Source organism: Podarcis pityusensis, assembly GCF_964106645.2.
Source record: "Podarcis pityusensis genome assembly, chromosome: 14".
NCBI lineage: Eukaryota > Metazoa > Chordata > Lepidosauria > Squamata > Lacertidae > Podarcis > Podarcis pityusensis.
The window spans coordinates 10,550,600-10,568,009 of NC_138039.1; the positions used below are offsets into that span (position 1 = coordinate 10,550,600).

The window sequence follows — 17,410 nt, forward strand, 5'->3', positions numbered from 1 at the left end:
GCTTCCGAACTTTCCCGAGCGCTTCCGGACTACGCCGAACACCCCTCCCGACCAAGCCCGGCATCACAGCCGAAGGGGAAAGCGGGGGGGGGGGGAAGGACGCCGAACAAGGAGACGGGCGGCTGTTAGCAGAGCAACGTGGCAAGAGGCTGGGGCGGTAGCGATTCAAAACACGGAGTCAGCCGGAGCCCACCCTGAGAAGAGCCAATGGCGGGCCGGCGTCCGCGGCTCCTCTGGCTTATCCCGTGCGGGCCGCTCCCGGTTTGGCCAATGGGGTGGAAAAGGAGGGGCCAGGCTCGAAGGCGAAGACCCGCCCTCCGAGTATTTCTGAGCGGCCCAAGCGCGAAGGCTTGGTTAGTATACGCGGGTCGGAGGGGGGAGGAGGAGGGTCGGGTTGGGGTGGTTGCTACGAGGCGCGCGCGAAGCGGGTTGCTAGGGAGGACGGGCAGGCGGGGTCCGGGCGCGGTGGGCTTGAGGGGGGGCGATGCTGTGCAGCCTTACCTGCGAGTAGACCGCGTGCACCACGGTGCGGCTTACCGTCGGGTAAGGATTTCGTGTGGTTTTCAGAGCTGTGGGGGAAATGGACGCCTTTGGTCGGGCTCCGGAGTAGGGCTCTCTTATCAAATACCGTTGAGGAAATAAGCCTTGCAACCCCCCCCCAAAAAAAACCCCAACAACCTCGTCACATATTATATTTTTGGAGAGGACCTAACTAAAATTGCATTATAAAATGTTTGAGGAGGATATGTGGTGTCCTCTTGTACCTGTTTAGTCGGAAGTAAGTCCCAGTAGGGCTTTACTCCCTCGTAAATTAAGATTTAAATAAATACATTTAGGGCCTAGTCGTCACAAGGTGGCTCACACAACAAAATTCTCAAAGCCTGTTAACAAAAGAGCAGCTTAAAAACAAGGCCAGAGGAGCTCTGTTTAAAAATGTTCATAGAGGTTTTAAAGCAACTCAGCACTGGAGCTTCAGAAATGGAAGAAAAACAAGAGTGTTGTATTTTCAGAAACAAACAGCCTTATGATAGAAATACAAAATAGATTGCTTTCGTTGAAGTAGCCAGATAATGCTGTTTTGAATTGTGGGTGCCTGGTTCTCCTAAATTCCTGAGTTTGATAGGTGTTAGAACTTAATCAGTGCTTGGAGTGTTAAAAAGGCTGACAGACAGTGGAGTTAGCAATATTAAAATACAGGCCAAACCAGCTTCCAGGTCAGGAAACCACCTGGGAAATTAGTTAAAGACAAAGGAAAGGCAACGGCCATTAGAAATGTAAGAGAGACAAGACTCTGGGCCAGCCAGCAAACAGGCAGAGCCACACCCAGAACTCCGAGATAGTTAGCTGAGACGGAATAGTTGCAGTCTGTAAAGTGTGGCAAGATGGAGAAAGGGCGAGCCTTGGCTGGTGTCTTTTTTAATCCTAGGCTGTTGTGGCTATGGGAGAAGCCATAACCTCTTGGAGTGTAATGCTGGGAGCCCTCCATTTCAGGCTCAGGTTGTATATACGTATAAATAAACCATATATCATAAAGACACCACAGTCCCTGCTTTTCCTCATTTCCAGACCCTGGAACCCTTGGGATATCACACAGCTTGGAGATTGGGGAGGTGTGTAACAATACAATTACTGTAATTGCTTTTTGAAATGGACTGTCAAGTCCCACTTGTAGATCACAAATAGATTTTAAGTTACAGAGAGTAAAGAGTTGGCAATAGTGAACAGTTCTCCAAATGGAGAAAATGGAGTCTCTTTAGGATGGGTATCGGAACAGTGAAGCGACTACATCTTCCCACAGGCGTCTTGTGGGCCACTGTGAGAAACAGGATCCTGGCCTGACGCAGCAGTTCTTATGTTCACTGCTGCTACAATAAATGTTAAGTTTTAAGGTACTGCAAGATTCATAAAACAACTGTCCCTTTTGTTAGAGACAGCTTGTGAATCAGGGTAGCCATATTAAAGGAGAAAAGGAGAGGGGCCTCCTGTATCTTTGATAATTGAGTAGAACAGGGAATCACGGCAGGACAAGCTGCACCTGTCAAGCTTTCCTCTTGTATGCAGCTATTAATGGGCAACCTTTGTACCTTCAGGTGTTGTTTGATTACAGTTCCCATAATTCCTGACCATTGGCTGTGCTGGTTGGGGCTGATAGAGGAGCTGGAGTCCCAACAGTTTCTGAAGGGCCGCAGCTCCCACCGCCCCTGTATTTAAAGGTTAACAGCAACCTTTTTATTCTGAGGGGGCAGCCACGCCTCCTTACAGCAGAAACAGCAACAAAAAATTGGCATTTCAAAAACTGGGGAATGTGTTTGAATCATAAGCTTTTACTGGATTAGAGGTCACCTTCAAATAATTGCATTCTTCAGTTTTTATATTTAAATTGCTTTTTCCTGATGAAATTATTTGAACTATTCAGGACTTTTCTGCCATATGTAAATAGCTTTAAGTAGAGTTCCTTCATCTTTCCAGTGACGTTGGAGGTTTCTGCTATTCATACTTTTTATACAAGCCTTGTTTTATACAATACATACTGTGGCATCATCAACAGACAGAGTTTGAGTATAATGGAGGTTACAGAGAAAACCTGACTAGTGATCACTGTTCCTTGTGTTGATTATAATGCCATTCATGCTTACCTCAGGCATCTGTTTAAATGGAGGAATCGATTTACTTTAATCAATGTCATTATATGTCTACTTCATCTGTTGGAGCTAAATATTGATAAAGGTCACCTTTGCCATCCGATTAACTGTTTTTAGATTGCTGTTTCACCATTCTATTCAAGCATTTCTAACAGTTTGTTTTATGGTTCAGGTGGATTCAGTATCCCAGTTTTTGTTACAGTATCCTAAAAAAAGATATATTGTTACTCCATCTTCTCCCCCACCCACTGCCCCAGATAGGTGGTGTGAGAGAGAGGGAGAGGCGTTCCCCTTTTAGTTTCACCTTCCATGATTATTATTTTTTTACTGGGAGACATTACTGAAGAGACTACCACCAGAAAGCATTTAACTACACAGATATGGTATAGAAGGGTTTGATCCTGTTCTTGTCAATTGTAAAGTGGAAGCTGTGAGGGCAAAATATTTATCACAGTGTGAGACAAGGATAAATAGATGAGAAAATGTTGCCCTCTTGTGGATCATGCAAAGCCACTAATCACACATAGATTTATGTCCTCTGACAATATTCATCTTAATCCATGGAAGGCATTTTGCATTTACGGATATTAACCAGGAAAAATAAAAACAGTTTTTTTTACTAGATTTGGAGTGTTCATCTTTGTAACTTTCAAAATAATCAAATTTTGGCAACTGCAAAAAACCAAATGTAAAGCTTAAGATTTAAAAAATACTATGTATATATTCCATCACTTTAATTTTGCCTTGTACCTTTCTTCTGTTCACTCCTTGTGTGCAGGCATATACACATCCATCTCATGACAAAATTATTCCTAAAGGGCATTTCTTATTTTTTACAAAATCGTGGTTAATAGACTCAGAATATGAATCCATATCTAACAGTGACTTCCCTCTTAAAGCTGCATTGGAAATGTGGTAATGCTCACAGTTAAATTTGCAAATAAAAATGGAAAACTCTCTTCCATACAGCAGCAGATCACACAAAAGTGTTTCAGTTTATTAGGTGCAACTATTCAGCAGCAGAACAGGGATAGACTCTCCACAAGTTGTTTGACTACTCCCAATTGCTTTAGCTGGCAGGACCATGGTAAAGGATAATGAGAGTTGTTCTCTATCATCTGGAGCTCCTTGGGTCCTCTATCCCTGAAGCAGAGCCATTTGTGACGCTATAGTTTTAAACTGAACAAAAGAGCCCTGCTGGATCAGACCAAAGGCCCATTTCGTCCAGCATCTTGTTCTCACAGTGGCCAGCCAAATGTCTCTGGGAAGCTTCCAAAGGGGACTTGAATACAGCAGTACTCTCCCCACTTGGGATTCCCAGCACTAGTATTTACATAGAGACAATGGAATTGCACATAGCCTGTAGTTACCCATAGGCTTACCTGCTATGGATTTGTCTAATTCCCTTTTCAAGTCATTTAACATGAGCAGCAGGCTTGAGGTATATGATCTGCAAGCTGATTTCCAACTCTAAAATTCTGTTGTTCTATGTAAATGCTTTAGATAATCTGCAATTTGCCTTTCTGTTTCATATAATAAAGTGTCCAGTCATGTGCCATATACTATAGTGTTGCTTCCAGTATTGTGATTTTGTTGTTTGCTGTTTTCCTCCTCACAGTCCTACAAACATTGCACAAATATGCAAATGCCAGAAAATTATCCAACTTTTCATTGGAATGAAACTACAAAAATCTATGCAGTATAACACATCCGAAGGCAAAAACTGGAACTGTAACAGTCTGTAACTGTTTTATCATATTATTATTTACCTCCTAGGGGAAGAAAAATACCACTGTGGAAAAATGAAGTTTTTTTCAAGAATTCATCCAAATGCCCTGGCATACTCAATGACGACTTTAGGTGCTGGGATGATGAACAGCATATTTAATTTTTATTATGTTAAACTCTTTTTAAACAAATACAAGATATCTGAAGCAGCATTCCATCAAGCACAGGTACAGTCAATGCCAACATTAGTTTTTCTGTTGTTTGGGGGTGTTTCCCAGGTCATTATTTAGAATACAGAATTAGCAGTGTCTTTTATTTAATGTAAGCAATTTCTATACTGCTTTTCAAGTCCTCCCAAGGCAGCATGCAGTAAAAAAAGTCACAGCAAAACAATGAAACCATTAATACCGTATTTTTCGCCCCATAGGATGCACCTAGTTTTTTTGGGGGGGGGGGGAAATAAAGGGAAAAAAATTATTTCCCCCCCAGGCGCGGGGGCTGGCACGGGGGAAGCCTGAGATTCCCCAGCCCCCAGAACAGGCTGCCGCCCCAAGACTTGCGCGCGAGGCTTATGGACATCTGCCCGAAGCAAAGGGCGGGCTCCGCAGCTGGCCCCCTGCTTTGGGCTGCAGGCTGCCGCTTCAAGCCTCGCGCGCCCGGTGGGACCTCCCGCCAGGCACGCGAGGCTTGCGGATAGCTTCCTGAAGCCTGGAGAGCGAGAGGGGTCGGTGCGCACCGACGCCTCTCGCTCTCTAGGCTTCAGCGAAAGCCTGCATTCGCCCCATAGGACGCACACACATTTCCCCTTCATTTTTGGAGGGGAAAAAGTGCGTCCTATAGGGCGAAAAAGACGGTAATTACCAGCACAATTGAAATGAATACGTTATTTTAATCAATAAAAACAAACCAGCAGCAGATTAAACCATATAAAACACCACTGTCTGCTCCCTCATTGCCAGCTCAGGATACTAGCTATCCTAATTCGACTAAATGAAAAGCTGGTTGGAAAATAAAAGTTTTATGGCTTTCCTAAAAGAAATCAAGGACACTACTGTAATTCATTACTGTTTGTATGGTTATGTGTTAGTTTGTGTTATGTATTCAGTGGTGTGGGCCTCAGAGGTGGCCTCGTCAGCCGAGAATTGTTGATATGCCTTGTTGAGGGTGCACTTAAGGGAAATGACAATTGGGGTCTCCCATCAAGTGTGTAGAACTGGCTCGAGGAGCCCTTGTTCAATGAGGTGATCCAGCTCTGCATCGATCTTGGGCTTCAGGGCGAATGGCACCCGCCAAGCCTTCATGCGGATTGGTACTACAGCTGGGTTGAGGCTCAGTGCAACCGGTGGATCCTGAAATGTTCTGTGATTGGATATCATGTATTGAATCAGAACACGGGGGCTCATAATCCTTAGTCCAAAACTCAAGCTCAGGCCAACACAGATCACTGAATACATAACACCTTGTACATATGTTTATGATAAAAAAATATAAAAAATAAACTATTACTGACATTGCCTTGCGACAAATGAGGAATGTGGTTAATAAATTATAAATTTTAGTTGGAATTTTATTTAATGCTGCTGTTTTAGGTACTGTATTTTTTGCTCTATAAAACTCACTTTTTCCCTCCTAAAAAGTAAGGGGAAATGTGTGTGCGTCTATGGAGCGAATGCAGGCTGCGCAGCTATCCCAGAAGCCAGAACAGCAAGGAGGATCACTGCTTTCGCTGCGCAGTGATCCCTCTTGCTGTTCTGGCTTCTGGGATTCAGAATATTTTTTTCTTGTTTTGTTCCTCCAAAACCTAGGTGCGTCTTATGGTCTGGTGTGTCTTATAGAGCAATAAATATGGTAATTGTATTTTTATATTGTTATGTATGTACCTTTGAAAGATACATACAAATATTTTCATTGTACAGTGGTACCTCGGGTTAAGTACTTAATTCGTTCTGGAGGTCCGTTCTTAACCTGAAACTGTTCTTAACCTGAAGCACCACTTTAGCTAATGGGGCCTCCTGCTGTTGCCACACTGCCAGAACACGATTTCTGTTCTCATCCTGAAGCAAAGTTCTTAACCTGAGGTAATATTTCTGGGTTAGTGGAGTCTGTAACCTGAAGCATATGTAACCCGAGGTACCACTGTATTTCCTCATGTACCACTGGTATATTTTCCAGTGGGCTTTCCAGAGTCAAGAAAAGACCCATCAACATATGCTTTTAACTTGTAATTTTGTTGGCCCGCTCTTATGCCCCTTATTTTGTCATTATTCCTTATATTTTATGTGAATACCTTCAAAATCAAAATAAACAATAACGGAGACAACAGGCATCCTTGTATGCTTCCTTTCATAACCCTACACACCCCTCAGTTGTTGTATTACTTACAATAATATTTGCACGTTGTTCAGTATATATTGCTTCTATGGCCTTTAGGAAGGTTTCCCCCAGGTCCACTTCCCTCAAAACGCTTTTCATAAATAGCCAAGTCATGTTGTCAAACGCTTTCTCCGTATCTAAGAATATCAACACTGCCTGTTTTTCGTTACGGACTTCTAAGAATTCTATTATGTTAATTATATTTCTAACATTGTCTTTTAACCGTCTGCCAGGAAGAAAGACTCCTTGGTCCTCATGTATTAGATCGCTCATAATTTTTTTAAGCCTGTTGGCCAATATTGCTGCAAACATTTTATAATCGCAGTTTAGTAATGAAATCGGGTGAGTTTTTTTAGGGTTTGTCATCTTTAGGTATGAAGGTGATATAGGCCCCTTTCCAAGTTTCTGGTACTTTTCCTATTTCCAATACTTTATTCATAATGTATTTCAATGTAAATTAGGGACATGGGAGAGGGCCTTCTTGGTGGCTTCTCCCAGACTTTAAAACTCCCTCCCTAGAGAAGTTAGACTGGCTCTCTCTTTCCTATTCCAACATGTTTTTGTGTACTGACTGCTTTTAATGAAAGGGCTGGTGCTATGCTGTTTTTATTGTACTTAATTGTACAGTGGGTGCGTGGGGATGTGTCTCTGTGCAGCATTTGAAACTCCCATTATTCCAGGCACGTTTTGTGACGGAATTTCATTAATATGAGCAGTTTCTGAGCTCTAGGCACAGTACTGTGCCCAAGAGTTGAGATTAAAACTGCCACTACTGGAAGGAAAGGAGGACCTTTTTTCTGCCTCCCCACTTCTAGCCACTCTGAAGACTGCAGAAGGGACTCTCTCATAAGACTATAAGGGGGGTGGGCAGGGGAAATACAGCTTTTTCCCCCAGATTTTAGCTGCAGTTCATTCATTTTCAGCTTTGTATTCTTGTTACTAAAAAAGTTCTCCTAGACATGCCATTGCAGTGCCCATAACCTAGGTTTAAGGTGCCATTTAGCTCCTAGCTTTCATATCTTAGTTTCTAACACTGTCTGTGTCTGTATAGGTGTATAGATAATTGTTTTTCTATGTTTTTAGTTCTTATTTATATCAATAAGCCACCTTGAGTCCATGTCAAGAAAAAAGGTGGGGTAATAATAATAATAATAATAATAATGATGATGATGTTTGGAATCAGTGTTTTTAATTATATGTGCAAATGCAGCAAACAGGATGGCACACACCCACATCTTGACTTTTGTGGAAGTTCTCCTCAGCAGCTGCCATCAGAACAGACACTAGAAAATTATTTTCTTAGGCATCCCTAAGCCCCAGTTTCCCATCTCTACTCAACTCAAGAATAAAGCTCATTGGGTGATCTTGGACCAGTCGTTATCTCTTAACCTAAGTTAGGCTTGTAGTAAGGGCAAAAGGAGTGAGGGATATCCAGGCTTCTTGGATGAAGGTTAAGAGACAAATAGAATGAGTGCAACATTTTCTCCTGAGATTTAAATTGCCCCCGTTCCAATCGCGTTTTCTTTTCTTTTCTTTACGTTACTAGTGTTGATTTGTCAATTATTTACTGGTTTTAAACTTTTTCATTTTATAATTCATGTTATATTTTTATTGATACGATACGTTTTCAGTTGTACAAGCTACTATGCGATTTCTGCTGAGCCATGAAAAGTGGTGCAAATGTTTGTAAATAAACAAACAAACTGGTGTTCTTTTTATTTTATTTTACTCAGGTTGTTTTTATGATCTGGAATGCCATTAACGACCCTCTCTTTGGCTATATTCAAGACAACTCCAAAGTGCCATGCTGCTCCAGGCGTCAGTTTTCCATTTTGTATGGAGCTCCCTTGTATGCTTTGGCCTTTCTTCTTCCTTGGTTTCCTTGGAAACAATATGAAGAAGGTGACTGGCTTAGCGGACTTCATCTTATCGTTGCTTTGTGCGCTTTCGATGGCCTGCTTACGTTCGTCTTGCTAGCACAGTGTGCCCTCTTTGCAGAAATTTCAACTAGACACGAAAATAGGCTCCAGCTTATTAAGTATAATCAAGTGGCGACCTTGGTTGGCTCCACCAGCATCCTTTTCTGTGGCTTAATTTCAGATAACATGGAGAACTTCACCTATTTTCAAGCATTTGCTGTTCTGGTAGGAGCAGTCGCCACTGCTTGCATGTGCTACACTGGAATGTATAGCACCACTCAGTATGAACAAAAAGAAACTCTAATGGAGGAATTTGAGGAAAATGCTGAGAGCTCTCTCTCTTGGTCCTCTGTGATTTTGTTGACAAAACAGATCATGACTCAGAAAAACTTTTTGCTTTTTGTGACCATGAACTTCTTTCAAGTCTTCCACTTGGCCTTCTGCAACAATTTCATGATGATCTTTGCAGATAACCTCATCCCTAAGGACGTTCTATCATCATCTATCAGAAGTATCATGTATGGGGCAGGTTTTATTTGTCCTCAGGTAGGCAGAGAAACCTTTTGTTCTTTTCTCTTAAGACAAAAATATGCTGGTTCTCAGCAGATTTATTTGCTTACACTGATTGCCAAGAATAATTATGCATTACCTTGCAGAAAACCTTTATACTGCAAAACTAACCTTTGGTGCTACTGATTTCTCCCAAAGGAATTCAACTGATGCACATACGGTTTGACTAAAGGGGAAGCTGGCTCTTCAGTGTCTGTTTGTATGCTTTTTGGTACTTTAAAAAAAAAAGTTGGTAAAAACCTGTTAAGAACAAGTATGGGATTAAAAATTGTGAGGGATCACATTTTCTGAAAGCCAGGTAAATCTATGGTGTTGAACCTGGAGCAGTAGTTCTCAAATGATAAGGCTGGCCTCTCAAGGGCAGGGGAATTTAATAACAAATGGCCTCTTTACTATTCAGGGTGGAGGGCAACATATTTTACTTACTGATTTCCTTTCATTTTTTCCTATTCATTAGTACTGTTTTTTCCTTTGTTCTTCTCTTCCACATTTCCCCCTCACTAAATTCGGAGATTCCCTATACAGTCATACCTCGGGTTAAAGTAGTTTCAGGTTAAATATTTTCAGGTTGCGTCCCACGGCGACCTGGAAGTAACGAAATGGGTTACTTCCGGGTTTCACTGCTCGCGCATGCGCACTCAAAATGATGTCATGCGCAGAAGCGGCGAATCGCGACCTGCAGACGGGGGTTGCGTTCTGCTCAGGATGTGAACAGGGCTCCGGAACGGATCCTGTTTGCATCCAGAGGTGCCACTGTACTTTGAAAATGTGAATAGGAGAGCTGCTTCTATTTCATAGGGAAGGGAGGATAAAGTGTGGGACAGCAGTAGTTGGAGGAGAACACCACATGGATGAGGAGGAATTAAGAGACACAAGGGGTTCATGAGCCACATTAAGCTGAGGCGCATAGATGGGTCCTTAGCATGTTACACTGGATACACGAATGAGCTGTTTAGCTAGTACAATAGCTATGTATTTGCAAGTGGACATTTTGATGTGGATTTATAATTATTAAAATCCAGACAATGCAACTGTGTGTGTGTGTGTGTGTGTGTGTGTATATATATATATATGGCTCGATCTAAAATGCCACTTTATTTTTATTGCTATTTTCAGAATGCAAATAGAACAACAAGAAAGGAACAGCGTCGGCTCCCATTAACAATTTAAAAACCCACCAGTCCTTTGGACAGTCATTTGTCCAAATAGATATCCAAATGAGATTGGCTATTATAAGGCATATGTTCAAATGTTGGTGATGTAATGCTGATGTTGCCTTTTTTGAAGGATTGGATGGTCAGGGTATCCTGTGGTGCTTTCTTTCTGGTTAGAAATAATTTACCATATCTTTGGCAGGGTTTTAGTACTGTATTAATGTAGCTTAATATTTTTGTTATATTTCAGTGCCTTGTGCTAATCAGTCAAGCTTTGTTGAAGAAATTTGGTTACTATAAAGTGGTCTTATTTTCCTTCTACTTGGAAGCAATAGCTGCCGCTATCATGCTTATTGTAGGTCCAGAACACTACCACGTATTGGCTATTTATCTTACAGCAAACATGTAAGTAACTTTAGTTTTAAGATCATGACAATTCAGGGAGATCTACTTCACGTGTGGCCCAGGGGTGGGGGGTAGAGGAGAGGGGAAAGCAAGATGCCCTCAGTAGGATCTCCATGTATTATGGATGGAATCAATAGCGGTGGCTTGCTCACATCTGTGCTGTTCTGGGCCCAGGACAAGCCTTTTGATTCTCCCTTTCTTCCCCTACACACCAACCATGTCAGCCATAGGAACTAGCACCACTGTTTTAATTCCCACACTATTCTACCATAGCATTGTGGAGTTATAAAATGGTAGTGCCTGAGCACTGGGGAAGGTAAAAACGTATTAAAGGAGCCAAGGTCCTCAAGTAGTGTGGGTCATGGAGGCACCAACACGAGGTCTCGTTGCAGAGGTCCTCTTACGTTAAGTGCATGTGGAGGGTTTCATTCCTAGCCCCAATGTGCATTGCTGGAGTATGCATAACTCCAAAAATGGTCACTGTCTGTACAAGCAGTAATGTCATTAATCAGGAAAATGACTGGTAGTTATTTGGGGATTCTTTAAGGCAGATGGGGTCACAGATGATTTGGAATTGATTACATTTTTTATAAGTAATGGCAATTGTCCTAAATTGGAGACTATTGGGAACCACTTATTCTAGTTTCTCAAATCTGGAATGTATTATTTTATTTACTTATTTATTTAAATGATTTATATGCTGCTTAATCCCCCCCAAATCTCTTAGGTGTTATTAGAAAAATGAGACAAGTTAACAGTGAGATTAAGTTTTCAACAGAAGTGGAACTTAATCATTAATTTCTAGAATCCTTATTCTTCTGGGTCCTCATATCCTATTTTCAACTTTGCTGTTTTATTAATGTATTTATGTAGTAGTTCACTATAGAAATATTTTATGGTACTAAAAATATCCAAATTTAACTTTTCTTTGTCCAAGGCAATTCAAATCTAAGTCACTTCTCTATTTATTTATTTATTTATTTAGGGTCATTGTTCAAGCTTCTTTCAGTCTGTTTAATTTGCCTTTGGCCGATATTGTTGATGCAGATTTAAAGAAACATAAACGGAGGTAAGCATGGTTTGTTTACTTTTTATGATATGCAAACTTTCATTGTAGATAATAAATGTTAAATTGTTTTTCAGTTATTATTGGAAAGTCTCAACTCAGCATGCTCATTACACTACATAGAATTATTGTTGATACATTCTATAACACTTTTCAGTGTATGGAGTGCTTTACACTCCCCCCCCCAAAAAATAAATACCCAAACAATTTGTCAGTGACCTTGAGTTGAGCAGTTTGGAGCCTGATTTTCCCCAATTTATTAAATTATCCCTATAAATTGCATACAAAGATACATATATTAGTTGATGGATTTTCATAAGGACTTTTAAACAAAAAAAGGTGCAGTTGAAGTATAGAAAATGGAGTTTAAGATTGGAAAAATGAGAAACTGAGGAAAGCTGAAGTTGACAGATTCTTAGTATTACTATTGAAGAATTGAGTATAATCCTAATAGTGGTACATTCCAGCATATATAATGCTTGACTGTGTTTGACTATAACTTTCTGCTGAAGTATTCAATTTGCAATTTAAATAATCACTTGCAGTCTATTAAAATTATTGCTTAACATTTCAGATTACCACTTTCCTCCATGGTTTTTGGGACAAATGCCTTGTTTACAAAACCAGCCCAGTCTTTAGCCCCTATGCTTGTGGTTACCATACTAAATCAATTTGGTTATGCAAATCTGAATGGGAAGGTTGCTCACCTTGACCCAAGGTAAGTAAGAGACAATTAATTGCCCTGGTGATGTCTTAATCTGATGAACCCTTTGGTCTATTTGGCTATTACAGCTTTTTTTATTCTGAAATTAAATTGTTGAGAATTTGTGTTCTGAAACATGTTATCTGGAAAGTTGCAATGGTTGAAGATAATTTTTGTTTTACTGTATTCACAAAAAAATTCTCTTAAGTGCATTGCAATTTTCACTTGTGCTTTTTGAACATGAAAGTTTGCAGGTTTGTCCTGCAATCAGTCTAGTCCAGGCATCCCCAACCTGCGGCCCTCCAGATGTTTTGGCCTACAACTCCCATGATCCCTAGCTAACAGGACCAGTTGTCAGGGATGATGGGAATTGTAGTCCAAAACATCTGGAGGGCCAAAGGTTCCTGGTCTCGTCTGTACTTGGTTAGATCTTCATTTGAGTATAGCAACAGTGTTTCCTGTGTTTGCAGCAACGGGATGAACATACCTGACAGATCACATAGGTCCAGTTCGCATGACACGCAAAACTGTTCTTAAACCATGGTTTATTGAACAAACCACCCTTAAACCAAAGAACATTCTGCAGACTATCAAAGTAACTGGTTTGTGTTGTCATCCTCCATCCCACCTAGTTCCAGCCCACAACTGTCTCTCCATCGGACACCCTTCAAGCCTTTGTGGCAACTGCTGGCATTTCCTCACTATGTCACTTTCCATTGGTCAGGTGTGGTAATCTTTGTGCTGATCTTCTGCAGCAGTCGTCAAGGAACCACTTTCCTCCCTTCCCCAGAAAAAAAAATGTCTGTATAGCTTTGCAGCTTGTAAAAAACAATTTTGTAACAGCTGTTTTTATATTCACAACTGACAACCACTTTTTACTGTACATTTATGCTTTTAGATTTGTAATCAGAACCTGTGTTGGAGCCACTTTATTACTACTTCCCTATCTCTCATAGGAAGTTTGAAAAACTTGCTTTTACTAATGTACACTTAAATATTTTCATTTGTGAGTTCTAGTCACTGTCAGGAACAGAAGCTCATTTTGAAGCCCCTCTCACTCAACACCTGCTCTGTTTCAAAACAGCATTTCATTCATACTCCCATAAAAACAGTCCTTAATGTTTTTATTTCGGTGTGTTAAAATGCAAACCTTTTCCATCTCCAAAACTTTTTAAAGAATTAATATTTGCTGCCTGTGATTTTCCTTGAAAAGTTGACAAGATTTATTGAAGGTAATGAATAGATGCCGACTGAGTAACACGACCCCCCTTGGAAACCTAAGTCCTGTTTATTTGTGTAACTTTGGATTTATTGTTATTTTTCTTTTTAAAAATCCAGATTAATTTTTTTTATATAAAAGCTGACCAAATTTATCATTCATTCATTCATTTACCAACCAATAACAGTTAATCATCCTGCAGTCAAAACATCTGCAAAGCAATAGTTTAAAGAAATTGCTTTTAAGTGTTCAACTCTCCAGTTCAGACTGCTGCTATGAAGGGGGTACAGGGTAGAGTTGGGAAAGGAAGAGGATCCTGTTACCAGACAAAATGTGCAGCAGCAGCTTCAGGAAATGGACCAGTGAGAGCAGCTGAGTACTCAGGGCAGCTTGTCTTGTGTCTCTGTTGCTTGGTGGGTGATGACAAAACAAATTATGCTTAAACTATAATTAAGTATGTGCCCATGTTTTCAGGTAACACTAAGCCATAATTAAGGCAATAAGCCAACAAACAAACTATCTGAACAGACTATAGTTCAGACACTGCTGGGTTCAGATGTACAGCTAAGGCATGGTTTGTTAACTAAGGTTTATTTAAACCCTCGTTTAACATATGTACCTCGGGTTACATACGCTTCAGGTTACAGACTCCGCTAACCAAGAAATAGTGCTTCAGGTTAAGAACTTTGCTTCAGGATGAGAACAGAAATCATGCTCCGGCGGCGCGGTGGCAGCAGGAGGCCCCATTAGCTAAAGTGGTGCTTCAGGTTAAGTACAGTTTCAGGTTAAGTACGGACCTCCGGAATGAATTACCGTATTTTTCGCTCTATAACACGCACCCAACCATAACACGCACATAGTTTTTAGAGGAGGAAAACAAGAAAAAAAATATTCTAAACGAAACAGTGGATGTATGATTTTTGTGGTTCATGCTGTGGCCACAGACATGTGATCTGACGGTGAGTTTGGGGTAGCCCAATGCAAAAATCCTTAGGATCCATGTGGATCCATGCTTTGTAACCACGTTTTTGCGGCCCCGGGCAACAGTGGGTGCGTGATTTTTTTGGTGCAAGCTGTAGCCATGGACATGCTATGTGATCTGATGGTGAATTTGGGGTGACCCAGTGCAAAAATCCTGAGGATCCATGTGGATCCGTGCTTTGTAACCAGGCTCTCTGTCCCTCTCTTCTCCCCATTCAGCGGCTCTTCTCCCGCTTTGCTGTTTCAAAGCGAGCAAAGCGAGCCATGGAGGAGGGAAGGAAGGGGAACCATGGATCCTCTGCTCACGACTGCAGCAGATCCCCCCGCCATCCGTAGGCATTCGCTCCATAACATGCACAGACATTTCCCCTTACTTTCTAGGAGGAAAAAGTGAGTGTTATGGAGCAAAAAATACGGTAAATACTTAACCTGAGGTACCACTGTAGTGCAAATTGGGTTATAGAGAAAGTAGTAACTTTTTCTCTTTTTTTGTAAACCGCTTTGCTGAAGTAGCCCTAAATATAGTTGCATCAGCCTTAGATGTCCAGAAACCTCCACAGAATACCATACAGCCTGTCTGAAATATTGTTAAAATGAACAAGACCGTTCACAACACGTGCTAGTTTTCAGGCCCCTTCTGGGTACCCCAGCATATAAACAGAATGGTAAAATGCTTCTGTAAAATAGGGTCTAAATGGCATTGTTCAATAAATTCGCATTCAACACCACTGATTTCTCATAATCAGATAAAACAAGTTAAATTTTATATAGTATTGGTATTCCACTTAATTTATGTATACAGATGGGGATAGATGATTTCCTAATTTGAATTAAGCATGATCTTGTTGAAGTGCTGGAACACAACTCTGATAAATATATACTGCAATGAATTTTGTTTTGTAGTGATTGCTGAAAAAAACTGAACATTTAAAAAAACAACCTTACTTCTCTTCCAGTTTGTTTCTGGGTCTCCACGATGCCATGTTCTACATGATCTGTCTGGTTCCTCTTTGCATTGCAGTTATACAGATTCTGACATGGACACCCTTTTCCATTCAGAATAGCCACCTTACACTTTGAAATTGAATTGCAAATGTGTGGATCGGGAACGCAACTGTTCTTTTTTACAGAGGTCAGATGAACAAGAACATTGGACTTCCTTGATTCAGGGGGATCATCTGCAGCCTGAGCCAGTAAATTCTTTTCTGTTATATCTGTAAATCTTGTGTGTGCCTTATCATCATGCCATATCTCTTTCTAGTTCAACTGTACGCAGGTTAGAGATACCACATAGACTTACTGAGTACACCAAAATGCCACTACCTCACTGGACGCCTAAGAGATAAATGCATAATGGTGTGGTGTGATTCTGTGAACAATAAACGTGACATTCTTTTTAGAAGAACTAAGGGCCCATGATAAATCATAAGAAGCTGCATTTGAGCACCCTCTCTCATAAAATGTGAAATGCTACCTCTTTGCTGCAAGTAAAACAAGGTCATTTCCCCCCATGGAATATTGGAAAATGTATGTTAGATTTCTTTCCCCCAAACTGGTATATGGTCTGCAAAACACAACATGGTTTCTCTACATGGGATACCTTAGCTTTGCAGGGGGTTGGAAAGAAGGGCAATGACAGCATTGGAGCACATTGGATAAATTTGTACAGTCTGTTCAGCAAAGAAAGCTTTGGCAGTATTTAGAGGGGGAGGCATGCATATCTGCGCTGTGGAGAGAACATGAACTGATGTTTATGTTTACATACTCATACAAGTAGTGCTGAAGATTGTCATTGGCAACGGAAAAGGGGGAGACAGAGGGGGATCAGTATAGTTGATGCAGCATAGTGGGAAACCCAATTAATCCACATGGTGGAGATGCAGGTGGCTGCCTGAAGTGGAGGGCAGAGAAGCTTGCACGGAAGCCTATGGCTTGTGATGGGAAAACTTGATAATGAAAGAAAAAGTGTTTGGGCGTCTCCAAAGCATAATAAATGTGATTAAATCAAACTGCTGGCTTTATGGGACTGTGGGAAAAATAAATTTACTGGGTGATAGGCTCGTAAGCTTTGGATTTCTTGGCTGCTTGATGCCATGCAAAGAGGGATAATCATATGTAAAACTGTACTATAGCCCTTGGAACTTGCATTAAAATATACTATTTGAAATTGTCTGTCACATTTCCTTTATTGTCAAGTAGCTAAATGCAGCATTTTGGATTTGCCCCTGTTAAAGCCTTTTCCATTTTTCATCTTTTGAAAAGATGGCGATTAATGAAAAACTAATGCTACTTGATATGTTACAAAGTCCGAATTATGCCATAATAAATCCTACCATCCTGTTCTTTATCCAATAGATTATATATAGTAGCACTTTTATTTCTCATAAAGCAGTCTTTTATTTTATTAAGCCAATCCTTTATAGCTCAGTTCTTAATTCAACATTGGAGGAACAGACTTCTTAGCCTGTTTAAGGTGGGGTTTTTTGGCTCTTTCCCAGATTTGTTTTCTTGTAGAAAAGAGAATTGTATCATTTTCTAGCCTATTTCTTACCCCATTCATTAGCTACAGTGACAGATAGTGCAGGGATCTCTAATTCAGCCTCTCTTCCACCCTGTACATTTAAAGTCTCCTCTAAGGCTGCAATCCTGA

The 17,410-nt window shown here is 40.7% G+C and overlaps 1 protein-coding gene across 2 annotated transcripts; it reads left to right on the forward strand.

Moving 5' to 3' along the window:
• Nucleotides 1–220: 220 nt before the first annotated feature.
• Nucleotides 221–16,927, forward strand: LOC308463010 (transmembrane protein 180-like). Of its 2 annotated transcripts, none has more exons than XM_080981143.1 (7): nucleotides 221–353; nucleotides 4,419–4,597; nucleotides 8,477–9,208; nucleotides 10,637–10,791; nucleotides 11,777–11,860; nucleotides 12,432–12,575; nucleotides 15,717–16,927. In XM_080981143.1, exons 2-7 carry the CDS (start codon nucleotides 4,445–4,447, stop codon nucleotides 15,838–15,840), a joined length of 1,392 nt encoding a protein of 463 aa, XP_080837269.1. In that variant the 5' UTR covers nucleotides 221–353; nucleotides 4,419–4,444; the 3' UTR covers nucleotides 15,841–16,927. The 2 variants fall into 2 exon arrangements, with proteins under 2 accessions (XP_080837269.1, XP_080837270.1); XM_080981144.1 differs by lacking the exon at nucleotides 221–353 and adding an exon at nucleotides 427–543.
• The last annotated feature ends 483 nt before the right edge of the window (nucleotides 16,928–17,410 follow it).

Coding starts and splice junctions, on each gene's coding strand:
- LOC308463010 (XM_080981143.1), top strand. CDS start 4,445: ATGAAGTTTTTTTCAAGAATTCATCCAAATGCCCTGGCATACTCAATG. Junction 9,209..10,636: donor CAGGTTTTATTTGTCCTCAG/GTAGGCAGAGAA, acceptor GTTATATTTCAG/TGCCTTGTGCTAATCAGTCA. Junction 12,576..15,716: donor GTTGCTCACCTTGACCCAAG/GTAAGTAAGAGA, acceptor CTTCTCTTCCAG/TTTGTTTCTGGGTCTCCACG.